Below are 22,473 nucleotides of genomic sequence, written 5' to 3'. Positions count from 1 at the left end.
AAGTTTATATTGCGTTTATTTTACTTCTTCAAATTTTCTAATGCCCAACAACAACAACAAAAATTAAAAATCATGATTAAATAGCCCCTTAGGGTAAATAGGAAGCAAGTTTTATAGTTTAGGTAGCTAATGAAAATTATCAAAGATAAACCATTCCCTGGTGGCGTGCAACTCCTATTATGATATTCCGGTAGAGAGCATTTATACATATTATAACAGATACCAAGTTTGAATAGTTTCCGACTGTAGGTTACTTTAGTACCACGTTTTTAGTAATAACTGTCAAGAACAAACTACCCCTTAGAGAGGTGCTACTTCAATTATTTTTTGGTACCAGGCTGTCATACATATACTGATTTCAGATATTAAGTTTGAACAGTTTCTGTCGGTAAATAGCTTTGGTAGCATGTTTTTATTAGAAACTGACAAATACAAACTACCCCTTAGAGGGGTGCTATTTCGATTATTTTTTGGTAGCAAGCACTTATATGTATAGTAACATCAGTTATCGATTTTGAATAGTTTCCGGCGGTAAATAGCTTTGGTAGCACGTTTTTATTAGAAATTGACAAGAACAAACTACCCCTTAGAGGGGTGCTATTTCGATTATTTTTTGGTAGCAAGCACTAATATGTATAGTAACATCAGCTATCGATTTTGAATAGTTTCCGGCGGTAAATAGCTTTGGTAGCACGTTTTTATTAGAAATTGACAAATACAAACTACCCCTTAGAGGGGTGCTATCTTGATTATTTTCTGGTAGCAAGCACTAATATGTATAGTAACATCATTTATCGATTTCGCATAGTTTTTGATGATAAATAGCTTTGGTAGCACATTTTGATTTTTGGTCAGCAAATTATTTTTACCCAACAATAACAAACTGTGTATTAAATATCCAGTACCAAAGTATATAGATTGTTAGACTGTGCCAGTACTATATCTAGCAAATTTTTGCAACCGAAATAAGACGGTTCCATTGACATTATTACTGTAAATATTGCTAATGGACAAATAATTTCGCTCGTCGAGGTTTTTTCAGATTAACTTAATTCTTTTAAGGATTTTAAGTTAAAAAAAAGGTGTATATTTATTTTTTGGTAAAGGGCCTACATATACACTGACTTGCTTTTAAATTTTTACTTAAGTGCGAGCAGTGGCGTATCCAGGGGCAAAGGAGGCAATTGCCCCCCCCCCCCAGAAAAGCTAGGGAGAAAAAACATAAAAAACATATATTGAGTTCTGCTAATAACGCAACATATTTAAGTAGTGCAATACAAAACGAAATATTATACAATACATTACGAAATTGCATGGGTGTTATTGAAAATGCTTACAATATTTTTAATACTCCCAAACGTCAAAATATTTTAACTAAAAAAGTAAATGAAATGCCGGATAATGAAAGATCAAGACGAGACAGATTAAAACAACTTTGTGCTACTAGATGGGTTCAAAGACAAGATTCAGTAAGCGTAATGAGAGAGCTTTTAAATTCTGTGGTATTGGCTTTAGAAGAAATAGCTGAGTGGCCAGACAAAGAGACGTCTACTTGTAGCAAGTTGTTACTAAACACCTTAAGTACATCAGAATTCCTCATTACTCTTTATGTAATTGAACATGTTTTTGCATTTACCACTCCGTTATCAAAGTTGCTGCAATCAGTTAATATTGATTTAGGAAAAGCAATATTACTGGCTGAAGATTGCTTAAAAGAGCTTAAAGATTTACGTCATAAAGCAGATAATAGTTTTGCAACTATTTTTGCAGAGGCAAAAAAAAATATAAACAAATTATTTGGTTTAGAAATAACAAAACCACGCATAACTAGCAGACAAAAAAATAGGGCAAATTTTGAAACTAACACAACTGAAGAATATTTCAGAATATCAATATTTATTCCGTTTTTAGATTGCGTCTTATTACAATTAGAAGATATATTACAATCATTTAACTGTCTGATTCTATCAGTTAATAAGAAACTTGATAATCAACTTCAAAGTCTTAAGTATTTGGTAAATTTTTATAAAAATGATTTAGAAAATTGTTCATTTACTATGGTTTCTGCTGAACTCAAACTTTGGTATAGAAAATTTGAAGCCTGTGCACCAGAAAAATATCCGAGATCCGCTCTCGATGCCCTAGTAATGTGTGATCAGGATATGTTTTCAAATATATTTATACTGTTAAAGATTTTTTGTACTTTACCTGTAAGCACAGCAACCCCTGAAAGAAAATCTTCAACACTTAAATTGTTAAAGACTTACCTACGAAATACAATAAGTGAAGACAGATTAAATGGTTTAACTCTTCTGTATGTATATCCAGAAATCTCAGTTAGTGCCGAGGAAGTACTTAACGAAATGCAGCTTAAATCGAGGAAACTTGATATAGTTATTTAGTTTTATTTGGCTTTTTTTGGAGTTTTATATAGATCCCTAATTGAGTTTTGATCTTGTTTAGTTTTTTTAGAAGTCAATTTGTTTTTGTTACTTTAGAATAATTTGTTTGCCTTGTGCCTGTTTTACTATCCATATATTATATTAGTATCTTTTATTTTTCTTTATTATTGTAGCTTTTAACTTAATAAAAGCATTTCAAAAACATGGTAATTGTTTCTCCCTTCCTGATGTATAATACCATATCTCCGATAATAGGCCAAAAAAATTAAGTAACATACACATATATACATAAGTATATTGTATATTAAATGGAGATAAACCATGTTGCCCCCCCAGGAATGAATTCTGGATACGCCACTGAGTGCGAGGTAGCATTCTTGTATTACCTATGAAAAATTGGGGTGGACAAATTATAAATCTCCCGACTGTAATATAAATTAGGACTGTGTTTATCTGGCATATTAATTATGGCCTTAATAAAGCTATTTTTAGTTATAAAAATTTACTAAAATTAATTTAAAAAAAAAGGAAATGCAATCATTTATCCATACTACTTATAGTAATTCGAAATCAGTTTGTTCATTCATTTTAAGAAGGGAATGACTAATAAAAAAATTCAAAAAATCAAGGCACTGATTCATAAATTGTATATAGCCATGTAGGTGAACGAAACGAAGGTGCTCAGGACCTCGCACTGACCCTAAGAGAAGGACATACGAATAAAACGACGTTAGCGCGAAAGAGTGAGATATAGCCGACACCGGGTTAGGATCACGATGACGAACTGTTTACTTTCGTTCGCGTCTCCTTACAGCCACTCCTAAAATCATTTTCCCTTGGTTGGCAACTCGGGCCATACAACTCTCGTGCATTTGACTCGGCCGGTTGTTTTTGTCGCTAATTATAATAAAACTTGTTATTTAAATTATATACGTAGAGTGCTAAAGTAAAACGAATTCGACATTAAAAAGTTTTTTATGTTTTCGGTTTTTGAAAACGGTGCTCAAAATCTAGTAACTTTTATCACCAGGATTTAGTGACAAACCCTTAGGTTGGTACGAGTACCTTGTCTATCGCCATCGTCATTCGTGGTATTCGTATTGTATCTGAAAGAAAAGGTACCAAATGACCTCAGTTCTTTGTGCCTTTATGAGGCTGTTGTAGTGTTAAGTTCTTTAAATTTTAAGTGCTTTAACGTAAAATGTTCATATACGGACTGTAAAATTAACTCCGGGATTACGTTGTGTGATAGGAAGTTTAAAGATTTTGACACATAAAAATGTACTTAAATCAAAAATGTAAACATTGTTGGTAGAAGAGGACCTTTATTTCTAGTCTTTGAAAGAATTGAACATATTCTTTTGGAAGTAAAATGGAGCATATGGGATTAAAATTATTATTATGCCTCTTCAGCCTACTCATTCTGGCCCATACAAAACACACAGGGAACTTTATAGGTAAGTTTAAATGTCCATTTTATTAATACATAGGTACCTCTACCTGAGAGTACTGTTATTTTGTCTCAATACTGCTTCTCTCTCTAGGAGCTAGTTTCAAGGTACATCCGCCCTAAAGAACGTCTTTTTAAGTTTTTTCCCATTAACTGAACCATGAAATTTCACTTGTTGCCTTCATTTTAATTTATAATTTATGCTAGTTGCTATGAAAGTGTGTAAATACTCCATTTATTACCTAAACAAGTAATTATCTGCCTGTAAAATATAAGCTAAATTATACTTGGTTACTACTTTTCACTTATCTGATAAGATAGACAGTATTGAAGATGATTAATTATTAGAATTTTTGCCATTTAAGATGTTTTAATTAATTGTAAAATCAGACACTTCACTTACATTTGTTAATTATCAGCAACTACTTCTTTTTATTCTTCTTTTTATTATATTTATAAATAAGCTAAACGACTTGGTGATTGCTATTAAATTCATTATCTAACTCAGGTCCTAAAACTTTAATGCAAAATTATAGACCAAATTAGAGTAGTAAGCACTTTTTTCAAGATAATTGAAAAGTTAATAAAAAATGAATAAAAAAGAATGTTATCATTTATACACAAATATACAGGGTGTTCTGTTGATCATGTTACAAACTTCTAGGGCAGATAGAAAACGTCAAAAGAAAAACAAAAGTTCATATAAACATGGGTCCAGAAAAGCTTCCTCAGGGAGCTAGAGCTCTTTGAAAATAACCTTTAAAAACTAGTTTTTTTTTAATAGCTCTGGAACTACTTTAGCTACCGCAACCAATTTTGGGAGGGAAATTATTGTTAGTACGTTTATTCTTTTGAACCTACTAAATAAAAAAAATATTTACCAGGGGCTTCAGAATCAGGGGGGTATTTGGTAAATTTAGGCCCATTTTTTTAAGACTTTAATTTCTGCCCGTTTGGGCATTAGATTAAGATGTTCCTATGCTTTTTACATAAAAAAGGTGCTCTTAGTAAAAGTCAGTAAATGGTAAATGTCACTGTTTTTGTGAAAATTGACGAAAAGCAAGTTATGAGATACAAAAATGAATTACCTATTATTATTAATAAACAATAAAAAAAAAATCTGGTGTAAATAAAAAATAAATGTTTAAAAAAAGTTAAGGTAGCCACTTTATTAAATTGGTACTCAAATTAATTAACTGTCACTTTAATTACCTTGAGGCATAAAATGTTTAAATAATTTTAAGTGTAATAAAAAACCAACAAATTAACAATTTTAGACACTTAAACAAATTTTATTAAAGATTGGTATTATAAAAATAAACTTAAAATATTAATTGCTCAATATGCGGGATACATTTATTGTATCTACGCACCATATTAAGGTTGACGAGGTTAAAAATATCAGGCGTGATTTGGATTACTTCAGCAGCTGCGGAAATTCTGGCCACCAGGTCTTCTTCTGACTCGAGTTTCATATAGGAGACTTTTCATATGCCCCCAAAGAAAAAAATCTAAGGGTGTCAAATCTGGTGAGCGCGCTGGCCAGGTGACAGGGCCTCCGCGGCCAATCCAGCGCCTTCCAAAATTTTCATTTGTAAACTCGCAGACAATAAGTGAAAAATGAGCTGGTGCTCCATCTTGTTGTAGCCATAAGTTCTGTCGTATATTTAGGGGCAGATCATCTAATAGTTCTGGCAGTACATTTCTTAAAAAATTTAAATAAATATTTCCCGTTAAACGAGGAGGCAACATAATTGGACCAATTAAGCAGTCTCCAACAATGCCGGCCCACATATTGACCGAAAACTTATGTTGATAGCTCCTAAAATGAATACCATAAGGGTTTTCCTCACTCCACACATGATTATTCTTAGAATTAAAAATGCCTTTTTTTGTAAATAAAGCCTTGTCAGTAAAAAGGACATATTTTGGAAATTGAGGTTTTTCTGTACACCGGTCAAGAAACCACTGGCAAAAATTCACGCGAGGCATAAAATCATTGGGTCCTAATGATTGCACCTTTTGCAGGTGGTAGGGCCGAAGAAGCTGTTCATTAACAACGTTCCATACCCTAACATGATTTACATGCATTGCATCAGCTACTGCTCGAGTACTTACTGATGGGTTATCTTCAAATCGCTGAAGCACTTCTTCCTCAAAATCCGGGATTCGGATGTTCCTTTGCGCGCCATTATCTTGGCGTTTTATTTTAACGGAGCAAATCTCCCTGAGCCGTTGATTGACCCTTTCAAAAAGTGTGTGAGCTGGGATTCGCCTTTCGGGAAACCGCTCTTCATACAGTCGAGAAGCAGCTCTACCATTACATCGAACTTCCCCATAAATTATGATATCGGCGTTATGATATGCATAAGCATATCGGCGTATTCAGCAAAAGTGTAATCTTCCATTACTTAACCATAATAAAAAGGGAATTAATATCATGTAAAAAATACTGACAGTGGCAATGAATTAGAATTATTATTATTAAAATAATTAATTCAGGTGCTGTATCTTAGTTTGATTTTAGTCAATTTCCACAAAAACGGTGATATTTACCGACTTTTACTAAGAGCACCTTTTTTATGTAAAAAGCATAGGAACATCTAATGCCCAAACAGGCAGAAATTACAGTCTTAAAGAAATGGGCCTAAATTTACCAAATACCCCCCTGACTCTGAAGTCCCTGGTAAATATTTTTTTTATTTAGTAAGTTCAAAAGAATAAACATACTAACAATAATTTAGCTCCCAAAATTGGTCGCGGTAGCTAAAGTAGTTCCGGAGCTATTAAAAAAAAACTAGTTTTTAAAGGTTATTTTCAAAGAGCTCTAGCTCCCTGAGGAAGCTTTTCTGGACCCATGTTTATATGAACTTTTGTTTTTCTTTTGACGTTTTCTATCTGCCCTAGAAGTTTGTAACATGATCAATGGAACACCCTGTATAAAAATTGATAAATATCAATACAGATTTAGTGAAAATAGTAATATCTTGTGCTGCTATGGACCTTGTACCTAAACAAAATATCCACTAATCTTGATAATAAAAAAATTAATCAAGATCCAACAATTAACTTTAATATTAAAAAAGTTTAGTAGCAGTAATTATAACATTTATGATTTTTTAGTGAAGACTCAGTTTTATGTATGATTACAATGAGGCAAAAAATATTAATTTGATTTGTCTATTGTTTTTTTTTGTACCATATACTCTAAGAAACTTTATGTGATATGAACTTTGGTTCTGTCAGAAAACATTTTAAATTAAATGCTTATTTAAGAGTTCATGTACCTAAAATATTACAAAATTGAATGACTTAGTTCTCATTAATTTAGATGGAAAATGAGAGTGTTGTTACTTGGGCAGTTTTTTACAAAAAAACTATCTAAGCAAGTATTACTTGGCTATTAAAATCTAAAAAATATATTGGTTAATTTCCAAATACACTCAGTTTGCAGAAATTTTTGTAAGAAAGTTTTGTTTGTACTGTTTTTTTTATTATTTTTGTATTTTGCAGCAATAATTTAAAATTAATATTTAATTTTTTTATTATTTTTAAAATTGAGTTTTTAAATTATTTCCTAACTCATTTTAAAATTATGCTTTTTTTATTAATTTTTCATACTTTTTGAATTACTTTCTATTGTATTTCAGGCATTTTTGGGATAAAAATCTGGTATCAATGCTTATGTCTTTTCCAGATTTAAAAATATTTTTGCATATTTCCAGACATTTGAACTATTATTTTTGTTTTTTTTCCAGGTATTGGGGAATAATGAGGAGTCTTTTAATGTAAATTTTTAGGTCTGGTTATTTGAAATAATTTTCTATACCTTCCAGGCACTTAAAAGCTATGAAATAAAGTTATTTCAAATACCTGCAAGACGAAAATGCCCTTAAATACCTGAAAGCCTAAAACATTATTTCAAATGACTGAAAAACAAAACCTCAAAAGTCTGGAATAAGACAAAAACATCACCTTAAAATCCTGGAAGACAGGAACAAATTAGTTCAAGTTCCTTGAAAACATTTAAAAATATCCCTAAATGTTTAACCCTTTCAATATGGCACCCTATTTCTATAGGTAAACCTCTTAGATGGGCATCTTAGTGTTGGCCGAGAGACGAATGTCAGATAAATCCAACAGTAAAAAAAACATACAAATGGGTTTTTATTGTTTATTTAACTGACAAAAAACTGTTTTTACAAGGAAAAATAAGTATTTATTCATTCATAATAATATACTGATCCATACATACAAACGACAACTTAACCTTAATTATTAGCAATATATGAAAACTAAAAATTTGATATGGTATGGTATGTCTCAAAGCATGGGACGATACATAAACCTACATTACAGTCTTTGCACATATATCTAGACTCTTCTTTTTTTCACTCCAACACTGGTTTGGGCACAAACAACACAGCGCCTCATAGCTCTTATTGATTTTTCTGTGGCAGGAACCAAGGACCGAAAGTGACATTCTGTCAGCCTTTTTTTGGCGGAAGGAATAGCTGGCGGCACTTTGCGCTGAAGTGCATGGCTTAAAAAAAAAGTTATGATATATTAGCATATAAAATATATTTTTATGAACCTACCTTCCTAATAACTGACTTATAAGATTCAAATCAAAAGCTGCCGAGGGAACTTTCTTCTCATTTTGTGTTAGGAACAATGCATAGGAATTTAAAATACATAAGTCTGCACAGTGAAAGAATAATTTCTTAAACCATTTTATGTTCTTTCTCATAGAGTCTATGCTGCTGACTAGCATGTCTGACCGGTCGACAGCTCCCATGTTTGCATTGTAATCTAATACATATAGAGGTTTTTTTACATTTTCTCCTGTTTTTTGGTTTATTTTGGATAAAGTTATTATTTGGTTTTCATGCATAGTGGAGAGCATTGTCACGTCTCGGCGGTCCTTCCATCTCAATGCTAATAGCTTCTCAGAACTTTTCCAAAATACTTCCCCTGGATTTAGTTTGCTTTTTAAATCTGGCATACCTTTTCTATTGGAACGCACTCTTCCACATGTGTTGGTAATAAAGGGCTGGTATAAAAGTTGTCTCTATAGACCAAGTGGCCCTTATCCAGATATGGCTCCATTAAGTTCAGCACAACTGCACCTGTAATTCCCAGAAGCGGATTTTCTAAATTGCTTTTTTTCTGAACTTGTATCTTTTCCAATGTAGACATTGAAATCCAGAATGTATCCCGTCTCGCAATCACATAATACATACAATTTTATACCAAAGCGGTGCCTTTTTGTTTTAATGTATTGCTTGAATGCGAGGTGTCTTTTGAAAAGTACCAGGCTCTCATCTATTACTAAGGACTCAAAAGGATATAATGCATTTTTAAACCTTTCCTTAATTTTCGGCAAAATAGCTCCAATTTTGTAAAGACGATCATCATTTGAAGCCTCTGTAAAAATCTGATGTAAATCTATCTCTTGACATGCAGTCTCCAAAAATGGGAGAATGTAATAACGGATTAGTGGACCAATATTCATGTACAGATAGTTTTTTATTTCTTGGCATAAATAAATTTAATGCCATAAATACGTAAAATTCTGACCTGTCAAGATCCCTCCAGCCTTCGCTTTTTTCTGCTGCATAGCGATTTGTCTCTCTGATAATAACATCGGCAATATCATCTGTAAAAATATTTAAAAAGTATTCCAATTCAGTTGAAGATGGACCAAGATTGATGTCAGGATTTACTCCAGTTTGATCATTTATAAATACATGTTTTTGTGGCTTAAACTCATTATTTGTCCAGTCTATTTGTATCTCGTCTGGCATCTGCCTCTCTGGGGTTTCAATATTTTTGTCTATATTTTCTTGCTGGCTATCATCATTCTCCAACACTTCCTCGTTAATTTCGTAAATCTCACTTTCATCACTCGATGTATCAGGCATATATTCACTCCCGCTAGCGCTAAACGGTTCTTTCTCACTACTTAAGAAACAGTCACCTAACTCTACAGTTTTCAATATTTCTCTAGCCTCATTTGCATCCAAACGGCAGAAATTTTGGGAAAACACATCTTTTTTGGCCCTTTTAGGGCGCGACGTGACGGACCGGCACCTTTATCGCACGGATAAATACGTCATTCGTATTGAAAGGGTTAAAAAATTTTCTCCAAAAACCTGGAATGAGTTTAAAAATTATCGAAAAAAATGCCTGAAGAAATTATTGATTTTATGCTAAAATTACCCTACAAGGATACAAAACAGAAAAAGTAACTAAAAACTCAGCCAAAATGGACTAGAAAATAGAAAAAATTGAATAAAAAAAATGATCATTTGAGCGTTTAAAAAGATTGTTAGTTAATAAGGCATATTATACATTAGACAAGTTTTTTAACGGTGTTTTGTCCTGATATTTATGTGTAATTTGGAAAAAAAATATTGTAACTATATTTTGGTTTCTGGTACTCACTAGTCCGTTTTACTGACTTAGAATTAATAAGGCTTTGTCAATAACTTTCTTTGGGACAATAAAGCCACTTTTTAAATTTGAATTTAATCTAAATAGCTCTTTAACCCCTAGTAAAGGTGGAAATCTGGATCAACATATTTTTCAATTTCTCTCAGGCAGTTGAAAGTTAATATCAATTAGCCTTCCAGGGAGGAAAAGTCTTATTTTACCAAAAAGTTATATATCTTTCTTACCAAGTTGCAGTATTTGTTGATTAAAAAAAGGCCTTTAATGGGTTCATTTTTGAGGTGATAATAGAAAAGTTAAAAAAAATAGGTTTTAGGGGTCCTAGTCTTAACTTAATAAGATCATATTTATGTAAAAATAAATAAATATATCAGCTTTTTGAATGTGCAACTAGAAAGAATTTTATCCGTTAAATATTTAGGGCTAATTTTGGATGAGAACTTAAATTGAAAGGAACATTTTACACATATTTGTAATAAAATATTACCAATGGTATTAGCTGTATAGTACTCCAGGAAAGTTTAAAAACATTGAATGAAATAACACTCAAAATTAAAGATTTATTTAATGCAATGAATTTGGAATGGGAAAAACTTTCTTTGGAAAAATGTGCCAAATTAGTGGACTCTATGCAAAATAGATGTATTCAAGAAAATCACCTCTGGCAAAACAAAAATTGATAAGGATGGTTACATTACTTATTATTACTGCATTTATATTACTGCTGATGGTACTAAACCATGTTTTATTGTTTTTATGGATTTGATACTTATATAGGATAAATATGTCATATGTTTTACTGTCTGATACACTATTAATTAAATCAGATACCTCTGGCTCAACAAAAGGAGCAAGAAAGATACAGGTACATTTTATTTTTTGTAACAGCAAAAGCTGGAATAGGAAGGTTAATATTAAATGTTGTTGGTGCACACTTCTTATCAAGCATACAATTTCCAAAATAAAATTGCATGGTAATGTCAATATTTTTTCCCTTACAAATTAGGCTTTGCAAGGCTGTGCGAATAGCCCATACAATTCCCCCCAAACAGACATCTCTTAAATGAGAATCAATCAGTACAAAGTAGGCACTTAGTTATCAACCTTGTTCACTCTGAATATTAAGCAAAGCAGATGATAATACCCCTATCTGTTTACCAAATCACCTAGCATCTACATATACCCCCAAAAATGTATTTTCATTGACAGACATAATAATTATGGTCATTACCCAAACATGCATTAGTAAGTTGACATTTTAAATATTAAATATTTGTTTTAGAGACATTAAAGGCCAAGAGATTACAATCGGACCACGCTTAATGCAGATGATATAAACTTTTTAATAAGGGGTCAAAAAATTAATTAATTAAATTTGAAGTAGAAGGCTTCTCTAACAAATCTAAGAATACAAATGACTGATGTACCAAAATTTTTGGAGGTACACACAAACAAGTTCATGGTTGATTATTGTTAATCCCTTAAATAAGTCAAATTTCAACTTGCTTTCGACTGCATGCATACAAAAACTCACAATTATGTATTTTTCACATTTTAGAGAAGTATTGTATTATCTTTTAGGCAGGTGATAATGTCTGTAACCTGAGAAGTAAAAAAAGACCTGGAACCCTACACCTTAGCGGAATTTTATTATACGATTTAATAATGGGAATGTAGCTTTATTCAGCAATGTTTCACTTTGTCATCATTTGTGATTCCTTTACATTATTAAATAGTATGATTTCATGTCTGTATTGGGCATCTGAGGTAAAATATGGTGTGATACAGAAAGCATTACAATAAAAAAGTTTTTAATTAATTCCATATGACATTAATTCCTTTTTAAACACATTTGTAAGAATTAGTAAGTCATTTATGAGGCTAGTTTAATTGATGTTTTATTTGATATAGCCTTTATATCTGATATTTATTGCTAAAATTTGGAATGAGGGTTTCCTGTTTGCATAAATAAATGAGTTCATTGCATTTTTTTTTCATTGATTGCTGTAAAAATTAAAATGAAAAAAACTGACTGAATGAAACACTTTTGCCATTCTCAAGATTGTTTAAATTCATGATTTTTAAAAGTGTAACATATAATTGATGAAAGCTTTTTTTTGTTAAAAGATGACTTAAGATAGTAGCTAACTATCCCATTAAAGCTAGCTTCTGGTTAATAATTTGAACATTACTAACCCCCTTAGTCTCACTTTCACAATTTTGAAACTGATTCCTGTGCCAAAATTGGAGAAACAATTAGCTAATTAGATAAGTTTTATGCATCTTATTGAGTTAAAACTATAAGCTGCAAGCATGTTTTTAACTTATCAAAATAATTTATTTATAGCTTTTTGTTGGTGAGCATCTACAGGTTTGACTTAATGTTTGACATAATCTGATATTTATTTATTTATTTAAGTACAAGGCTCTCTTACAGATAGACAAAGCAATCCAATAACAGGAAAGCACAAAATATCTTATGAATTTTAATACAAGTAAGCCTTTTGCCAAATATTGCATTTTCACCAAACCTAACAAATATTCCAAGTAATATAACTAACTTAATTAATAATAACTTATTTACTTAACCTTATTTAATAATATCTCTTATAAGCAATAAAGAAGTATATATACATATGAATAATGACAATAAGAAAAATAGGAAAATATTTATTGTTCCTTGCGAAATTAGGTGGAATTTCTTAAGTATCCCTTAAATGAAGCCATACTGGAGAAAAATATATCATAATTCAATGACATTATAAAATAACAACTACTTAACCGCTAAAAATACCCAATGCACAATGGTATTTTAAAAATACTGTGTGTGCATTTCCTGTCTATCCAAATTAATTATTTAAACAAAAGTGATTCAAAAAATAAAATAGAATTAAATTAAATTAGGTGAAAGAAAGGGAAAAAACAGGAAGAAGAAGAAACAGTACTAAGTGTATCATACTAACCAAGTGACATTATCATCTAATATCCAGTCGTGGGTTCTACATTTAATTTTGTTAAATGGTTTGTTTCTTGAAGGGAAGTTCTACTGGAAGTTGATTATAGATTTTGGCTGAGGTATATGTTAAAGTTTTTTGACATTTAGTCTTTGTGGTCTTTGAGATGAGTTACATTATATCACATATTTAAGGCTTGTCTGTGTTCTGAATGTAAGACATGAAATGCAAGTAGTGCGGATTCCTACACAGAAGCCTAATCACTGCTTTGAAGTAAATTTGATTTACTTGCAACGAGCATTACAATTGCATTACGAGCAATACAATTTTGGTTTATTAAACATTACCTTCAGAACATATTTTTGGGTAATCATAAGATGTTTCAGGATGGTCCTACTTATTCCGACCCATGCTGTTATGTTTATAATTATAACTATATGATTATAACTATAAACTATTTGGTATAGTTTATAATTGATTCAATCAGAGCTTGATAAATAATCGTAAGGGTCTTTTTTTGCATAAATTGTCTTAATTGACGAACTTTATAAATAAGTTTCTGAACTCGAGTGGAAAAATACTCAACATGGTGGTGTCACTTTAGATTTTCATCCGAAATAACACCTAAATATTTAACCTTGGTCTGCCTTTTTATTTGCTGGGTGCAAGAACATTCAGTTATGCTACAGTCGTTTTCATGTAATCTGATCTCTTTTAATGGGCTAGATGTTCTTGAATCTACAGAAAAGCATAAAAGCTTGACTTTTCCGAGTTTCATGTTAAATAATTAAAAGCAAGCCAAGTTTTGATTTTTTTCATGGAAGACTCCGCAACAGTCTTGACATCCTTCTAAGACTTTTCCTTAATTATTATTGCGGTATCATCTGCAAAACACACCATGCCGACAACTGCAACAATTCATTAACATATATAGAGAACAATACCGGTCCAAGCACAGTTCCCTGTGGCACACCATATTCTACCAACCTAGGCAAACTGACACATCCATTTATTTTGGTGCTTTGTGTTCTTTGGTTAATGTAACTTTCAAACATATTGTAAGGAATCCCTTGAATCCCAATATTTTCCAGTTTTTTTAGCAGAATATTATGTGTCACAGTGATGTCAAAAGCTTTAGAGGTCTAGAAATATTGCCATGCACCTCTCGTCACAGTCAAAACACTTTCCTATCTGTTCTGTAATACAATTGACCGCATCTTCTGTACTTTTATTTTGTTTAAATCCAAATTGAAATTGTGAAAAAAAAATAATTTTTTTCTAAAAACTCGTTTCATAAAAACAAGTTTCATGCATTTCTCTATGATTTTTGAAAGATTACTGGTTAAGGCTATGCCTTAACCAGATTTATGAAATGGGGTTACAGTGGCATGTTTGAAAATTAAAGGAAAAACACCAGTCTCAAATACTAAATTTACAAGATGTAGAATTGGTTTAATAAGGTGTTTATGATACTTTTTCAAAAATAGTGCAGGTATTTCGTCAGCCCCGGATGCTGCTATTAGTCAGTTACTAAAATAGTTTGAAGAATATCTTGATATGCTAAAGGTCGATTTGATACAGATACCTATTCTTTTGGATAATATCCTTCAAAATATATTTCAGTAATACATTTTTTCATGAATTTTAATCTGCATTATAAGCTGAATTAAAAATAAAACTTGGCGAAATATGGCTAAATAATGCAGATACTTTTTAAAGGCATTTGTAACTTTTTCATTTGACAGCACATTTGTTCAGAGTAACTCTGTAAATAAGTTCTTATTTATTAACTTCCAGAAATAACCAAAAGTCAATTTCATATCTGTTTCAAATATTTCGGTAATTAAAAGTAGACCAACAGACAGATATCAGAACAAACAAAACAATAATATTTTTGTCTGATGTCTGAAACAATTTTAACACACTTATTTTTAACATTTTCCCATGGCTTTCCTTTTAACAGTATGATGTGTGTGACTTAAATACTGCAATATTATAATGCACTAGTTTCTGAGAAAAGATTAAATATTTAAATAATCACATGAAGATATAAAATTATGGAATATAGATCGGTCGGTAGCTTTGACTTTATTGCAATAAGATTGATTTAACTAGGAAAACTTAGACACTAATTTAAAACAAAACTGGTAGTTACACTGAAAATATTTCATACTTAACTTATATGAAAAATATATGTTAAATCATCAAGATGGAATTACAGAATTTTAACATGTCTATAAGTCACAGTATATTTTTGCTCCCTCTAAATTGACTCATAACCCCATTATAATTAAATCACATATATGGTTGATTAAAGTACCAATTTGCTGATTAAAGCAGCCTGCATAGGTTTTCTTTGGCTTCTTGTATGCTTTTTGTGCTCCTAGGCCCAGGGGAAATGAATGAATCATTTATTACACCTTAGGGGGTGTCCATTACCCTCTGTTCATATGCTATAGATTTTTTAAAACTTGCATTAGGGTTTATATGAATAAACTATATTTCCTTCTTTGAGGAACACAATATACTTGGAATATTAATTATACCCCTATCAGTATATTTTATAATCTGGATTGTATTGTGCAATATACTTAACTCTCCGGATAATAATAGTGTCTTCTTTTATTCAATGTATTTATTATTGGTCCATTAAAATAAATCTGGACTTTAATTGGTTTTAATTAACATTTTATTGAAGGCGCTTAGGGGCCTGATTTTTACATAAGTTTGTTGCCCTCACAAGCCTTTATTGACAGAAGTTCTTTTCACAGTGTGAGTGTTAAAGCAATAAATTCAATGGATCTTCCTTTATTTAATTATGTTATTCCATAGTACCTACAAATCAACATCTTTTATATATGCCTTGTCCGTCTGTATATAAAAACTAAATCTGGGTGTTCTAAAGGTTAAAAACGAGGTTAAGCGCCTTATTATGCATTACGACCACTAAACACAGTGCTTAATCTCATATAAATACTATTAGATAAAACAAGAATTCTATACGAGAAAAGTGCTTTTAAAACGGAATGTTAAAAGAATTGCATCTTTGTTCGATTCGTGGAACGGACATTCTCGATGATTCATAAAACATGTATTCTCCTCTGGTTATAGTGTGAATAAGAATATTTCTACATATCTCTCTCTGTTGGTCAGGGTGGTGGTATAACTATTAAACTTCGAGGTCTTTAAGGAGAGTTTGGTTCTTATGGTTGATGAGATATGAAAACAACTTTAGGATATTTTTCTGCTGGTGCAATACAAGCAGTTGAAACCTGCGACAATTAAAATAAAACCATTAAAAATGAAACCAATAATTCTGGTCTCTTGGTCATAAAAGGTTCCAAACACGGCCTCTAGCATTCTTTTATTCATAATATATTCCAGGCATGTTCTCCTTGTGTATAATATCAATATTACATTGATGTAAGACATTTGTACAAACAGCCATAAGGGGCATAATCACACGTATCAGACTCATAGAGATTAAGCTACTCAAATATGTGATTAATATTCCTTCGTGGATTTGTTTGTTGGCACTTCCTTTATTACTTATTTCTTTTTTGGAAGTTCGTTCTAAATCTGATTTTTCTGACTAATTAAATAAGTAGTTAACGTGTTTAAGGGTCATAAAGGTAAAATAAATTGCAAGAAAGTAGGTTGGTTTCTAAATGTAATTTTAATAAATGAGTTACCTTAAAGAGGGCTTAAAGAACATGCATTGTTTTTATGTAAAAGCATAATGAAAATATCTTAAAAGTTGAGAATTATTATGTGAAATGATATGTATCCTATTGCTATGTGTGACTATTGCTATTTCCGAAACTATAGGAGATACGAGAGGTCAGATAAAAAATGCCAAATTTAATTTTAATTATTATTTCCAAAACTGTTGGTTTTAGAAACTTACTTTTAATTACAAAATTTTGTGCATTTGGTATCTTGGCAACGGCTATCAACTTCTTTTTTTTAAATACGGACCTGCATTTGTTATAACTTATTTTGAAGGCATTTTTTATTCCCTTTTAAAATGATGTATTTCCAACGTTTCAACGTATTAAAAACCATTATCAGGAATTTTTCCTTAGTGCGGATCTGACTTTTTTAATTGCTAAAAACTTAAATACTTTTAAATGTTTATTCTTTTTCTCATTATTAAAAATTTAATTAAATTAAAAGCTTAAGCTCATTAAACTGGTGGTTATTTCTGTTAAACCCGATGAACCCTAATCTAAATTTTTTTTAATGTAGTTTTAAATTATATGACACTTATATTGATATTATCCGTTCAATTTAGTTAACATCAGTGACCGTAATTGAAGTCTGCATTGTCATGGTTACCAAACAAAAATAATATTTTTGACAGAAGACATCAAGCCAGTTTTTATTCATGTTGGATTGGTAATAAGGGTCCTATAAATTGGCCCGCAAGATCGCCTGACATAACACCCATGGATTTTTCCATATGGGGTTTTATTAAGAACCCAGGTTTATTAAACTACGCCTCAAAATTTAGAGGACCTAAGTTTAAAAATAAGAGAAGCGTGCAAAAGAATTTTAATTCATTCAACAACATTCAAAGAAAAACTAACCAATGCGCGCAAATGCTTACAAAGTAATGGTGGTCATTTCGAACATTTAGATTAATAACAATTTATTTCATAATTATGTACATATTATTTAATAGCCTTTATTTATTTTTATTATAAGTTCTGGATTTATTTTTGTTCATTATTTTATTGTTTATTAAAAATAAATGTATTATAAAGTTCATTGTTGTAATATTTATTTTTTTTTAATTGCCTCCTTTTAATATTGATGTTAAACATTTAGAAGCAATAATGCTATTCAGCAGATGATTATTGAATAAATAAATTGATGACAGCTAAACAAATTCTATAGTCTTTAAAGGTTATTTAATTAACCCTTTGAGGCCGGATTTATTTTTTTTTTAACTTTTGGTGAAAATTTTTGTTTTGCTCAATTAATTAAAGATTATTTAATATGTTTTTAATATTAATTTTTTTTTTTGCATATGACTTAGTTACAATGAGGTGTGCTCACTGTAAGGACACTAGGCAGATAAACAAAAAAAAAATTTTATTGCTAGAAAAATACATTGATTATAAAAAATTTATTTGGTATGATATTGACGGAAACAGTTTTTCTTATCTGAAACGCACAGGGCAACATCACACCTAAAAAATAACAATAATTAACTATGTTTATTTATTTATCAATGTAATATCAACAGATGCCTTGTACAATGGCATCTTGATTTGTGAGGTTTCGCCTTGGTACTACAAAAAGCACATCTTCCAGGCTTGCCATATAGAGGCATGTGGGAACAAGAGTCCGTCTTATCCACGTATCCCATATGCGTATTATATTTCTTTACTAGTTCAGGACAGGTAACATCTTCGGCGGAACCATCTTTTTTTTTGCGGGAAATTCATTGATTTTTGCATGGATCCAGATAATTACTTAAAAAATGGACTGGCCTATTATCCATCCATTTCAAAAATGTCAACCCATCAGTGCTAACTCTCCAATCGAATTCACCCCTTGTTAACTGCTTCTCATCTAGTAGATCTGTTGGTAGATTCTTTCGATCTTTTCTGACGGTACCGCAAGCGTAAATCAACTCAGTTTGCAGTTGTTTTTGCAGCTCGACCGAATTAAAATAATTGTCAAAATATATTTCGTATACCCTTTTCCAACTAAGTCTCTCGTAAGGTCTCTAACAACTCTATCACCAAGAAACTTTTCGGTCATTTGACCTATTTTACCAGTGTAAATCTGAAATTGACATACGTATCCTGAATTTTCGGAACGAATCCAAACTTTATAGCCACGTTTTACTGGTTTCTTTGGCATATATTGTTTTAGGGAGCTTCGTCCTTTGAATCGGATCATCGACTCTTCAATAGCTTGATGTTTAATTTTTTTCAAAGCACTTTTATATGTATCAGATAATACATCTAACAAAGGCCGTAATTTGTAAAGCTTATCAAAGTTTTGGTGATCACGGCCAGGCTTTACAGAGTTTTCGTTTAGGTGCAGGTTGGCTAACATCCATGAAAACCTGTCTCTTGACATTATTGAACTTATGAATGGATCTCTCATTTCCAATCGTGAGGACCAGTAATCCTTGTAGCTGGGTAGCTTTTTTATGCCCATTATCAAATTTATTGCAATAAAACCCTTTATTTTCTCTACATTAGTAGGCGTAAATGCATGACTATTACCTCTGTTTCTTTGCAAGGCATATAAGTTAGTTTGAAAAGCTATGTGGTCTAACAGATGCTCAGGGAATATATGCAAAAACATGTCGGTAGGGGTTTTTATGTCGGTGGGAATGTTTGGTACTATTTCTTCTCCAAATTCTTTAAAATTTCGAACACAGTGTGAATTGGAGTTAGTCCATATAGTTTTTTTGCGAATTTCCTAGGCTCGTATTAGTTTTTTTTTGTTTTTTGATGAAAAATTATTGAGTTAGATGTTATAAACGGCTATAACTGGCAAAGGATATGGATAAAAATATAAACTTTTTCTTTTAACCGTTAGGAGTTACATAGTCCTTTATATTTTTTAACATCCAAGAATTCAATAATTTTTTACCAAAAAACTTTTGTTTCTAAAGGTTTGCAACCATCTCAAATGCGTTTAGATATTTAATATAGAAAAAAGATTAATTCAAATCCTTTGGGAGCCGTTTCATTTCTTTAACATTCGACTTTTTAAGTAATTTTCACAAAAAAACTGGTCTTCTGGTCACTTAATATCTGGACAAAAAAAATATTAAAATTCCTTGGGAATTTCAGGAGATACGGCCATTATATCGATTAAATAACAGCGGGCGCGGACTATAAATAGGTTGCAAATGACGTATGCTGCGTGCTAGATTTTGGTTGTTGGATGTTGATCGGGCGCTAGCTTCACAGATATGAATAAATATCTAGAAAAACAACACAAAGTGACAACATCGGATACGTGCATTGTAAACATAAAGGTATTCTACGTTGCCAAGTTGCTTTTTTTTCATTAATTTTTTTGTCAGGCATCTTTTTTTTATTCTAAAAAATTTGTTGATTACCCTCAAAGTATATATTGTTAGTCAGCAAATAAACGAAACTTTTAAAGAGTACATTTTTTACCTGTTACAAAATACAATACATTAAAAATTGTGTAGTGAATTGAGAAAATTATATATTGAATGAAAAAATGGAAAGTCTGAGAGATGGTGAACTCAAACAACCTCGCCTATGGTTTGCAGCTATATATTTTCTTAGGCTTATTCTAGGCATTCAATGTTTTAAGGTCACACATGGCAAATAGCACCCTGTATAGAACTTATTTGTCCTGTATAGTACTTCAAACTGTCATATAAATAAAATATTCTTCCATAGAAATCATTATTTATGCATGTCAACACTGGGGGACCAACACTAGGGACTGAAGTGTCAACAGATTATCATAAGCATAATTTATTTTTAATGACTCAATAATGTGTTTATGTATTTACTAAATTTGGGTAAAGTACATTATTTTATACAAGTATTTTTTATATTTTTTCCTATTAAGGGTTTGTGCTGTGGATATGCTCTTATCTTATTTTAGCTGTCTCTTATATTCATTAGTTTATCTTAAAATTCTTATCTGAAGTGACATTATATTTAACGAAACAGTTTAGGGCGTATAACAGTTTTGAAACCTCTATCCCACTAATCTTATCTTGGTATACCTGATAAATAGGATTACGTTAGATAATATAAAACTCGTTCACATGCATTTATCGACCGTTCCAACTTTTTTGCCGACCTGACAAAATTGAAGAGAGTAAAATACCTTGAAATGAAAATGCAAGGCAATGCAAAATAACGCCAGTAGAGGGATATTATACCTCGTGGGCGATTCGTTATTAACGTAAATAAATAATCACATAAAATTTACATTTAAAATGCACTCACCCGTATGCATACTTTATAGAAACACTGATGCCGCTTAGTAACTATTGCATAGACTTTACATTAATTATTGGCTGCATCAAGACTACTAGTAGAATGTAGTACAATATACATATGTAGGTACATTATCTTGATATGTAATAATTTAATTTTTTGTGTCTGCTGATTTACTTTGTTGCATATATTAATTTATTAGATTAAGTCGTGTTCCTAAAATACTCTAAATTCCAAATTAATGATCCCTATATACTCTTCTCAATTAGGGAAACGAATATACAGAGTAATTATTATCACATAAACATACAACTTTAACTCTACCACACTGTATGTATCTTTCTACAAATATAATACCCCCCATACATAAAGTAAACAACCTTTTAAAAATATCTAAAAGAATCAGTGTGGATAGTTAAAATTGTTCTCAATAGTTGGTTACTTGTCTTTCAGCTTAATTAGAATTAAGAACAAATGTATCACAAGAGACTTTATGGGTAAATGCCACCCTTTGTTTCTCACTGTCCCTCTATGAAGTGATTCTAAGTTCACCCCATGTTCAAAAAATATGACCAAGCAGATTCAATAAACTGGGAAAGAAGCCTCCGTTAATTATTAACCATTTATCAGCTATATCTATGAAAGCTTGGCGAGCACTGGTTATATTTTTGTCTTGCCACATTTTTTGGACTATATAACCTTCGTTAATCTACGTCTCATCAAGATAAAAAACTTTCTTTTGCTCCCTGTGGTACTGCTTGATACTTCTCAAGTATTGTCGTCTCCAACAAACAATTTCGTCGCTCTCCAGTAAAAGTGCTTTGCGGTTATGCTTTTCCCAGGCAAAATCCATATTTTTAAAAGTTTTCTACTTATCAACGGAATACTGTCATCTCGGCCAAGCTCCATTAAAATTTTGTCTAGGGTGGGTATTTCCTTTTTAAAATAAAAAGAGTGAACTTTTCTTCGAATTATACATTTAGCATTTTCATCAAGGACTTTTGTAGGTCGTCCTGGCTTTTGCTTGGGAGATTCCACTTGACCTGCTACTTTTCTTTCCCGCAACAATTTGAAAATGGTGGACTTTCCAATTCCACTCATTCGAGAACATTTTTCAACAATTTCTTGCACAGTAAAACTAGGGTAATCGTGTTTTATGCAATCATGTACATTTAAAATAATAACTTTTTCACGCGATAGTGGAGAATTTTTAGTACATCTTTTCGTTGGACTGAATACCTCCATTTTTTAAATAT

The 22,473-nt window shown here is 31.3% G+C and overlaps 1 protein-coding gene across 1 annotated transcript in view; it reads left to right on the top strand.

The window, feature by feature from the left end:
- The first annotated feature begins 3,226 nt into the window (after positions 1–3,226).
- Positions 3,227–22,473, top strand: part of LOC126748358 (DE-cadherin) — a 33,972-nt gene continuing 14,725 nt past the window's right edge. The window contains exon 1 of the mRNA XM_050457524.1: positions 3,227–3,859. Within this exon, the coding sequence (XP_050313481.1) occupies positions 3,775–3,859 (85 nt within the window). The 5' untranslated portion in view covers positions 3,227–3,774. The remainder of the gene's footprint in view (positions 3,860–22,473) is intronic.

The sequence above is a fragment of the Anthonomus grandis genome, chromosome 22, assembly GCF_022605725.1.
Source record: "Anthonomus grandis grandis chromosome 22, icAntGran1.3, whole genome shotgun sequence".
Classification (NCBI taxonomy): domain Eukaryota; kingdom Metazoa; phylum Arthropoda; class Insecta; order Coleoptera; family Curculionidae; genus Anthonomus; species Anthonomus grandis.
The sequence above is the reverse complement of the archived record's forward strand: the minus strand, read 5'-3'. Positions and strand labels throughout refer to the sequence as shown.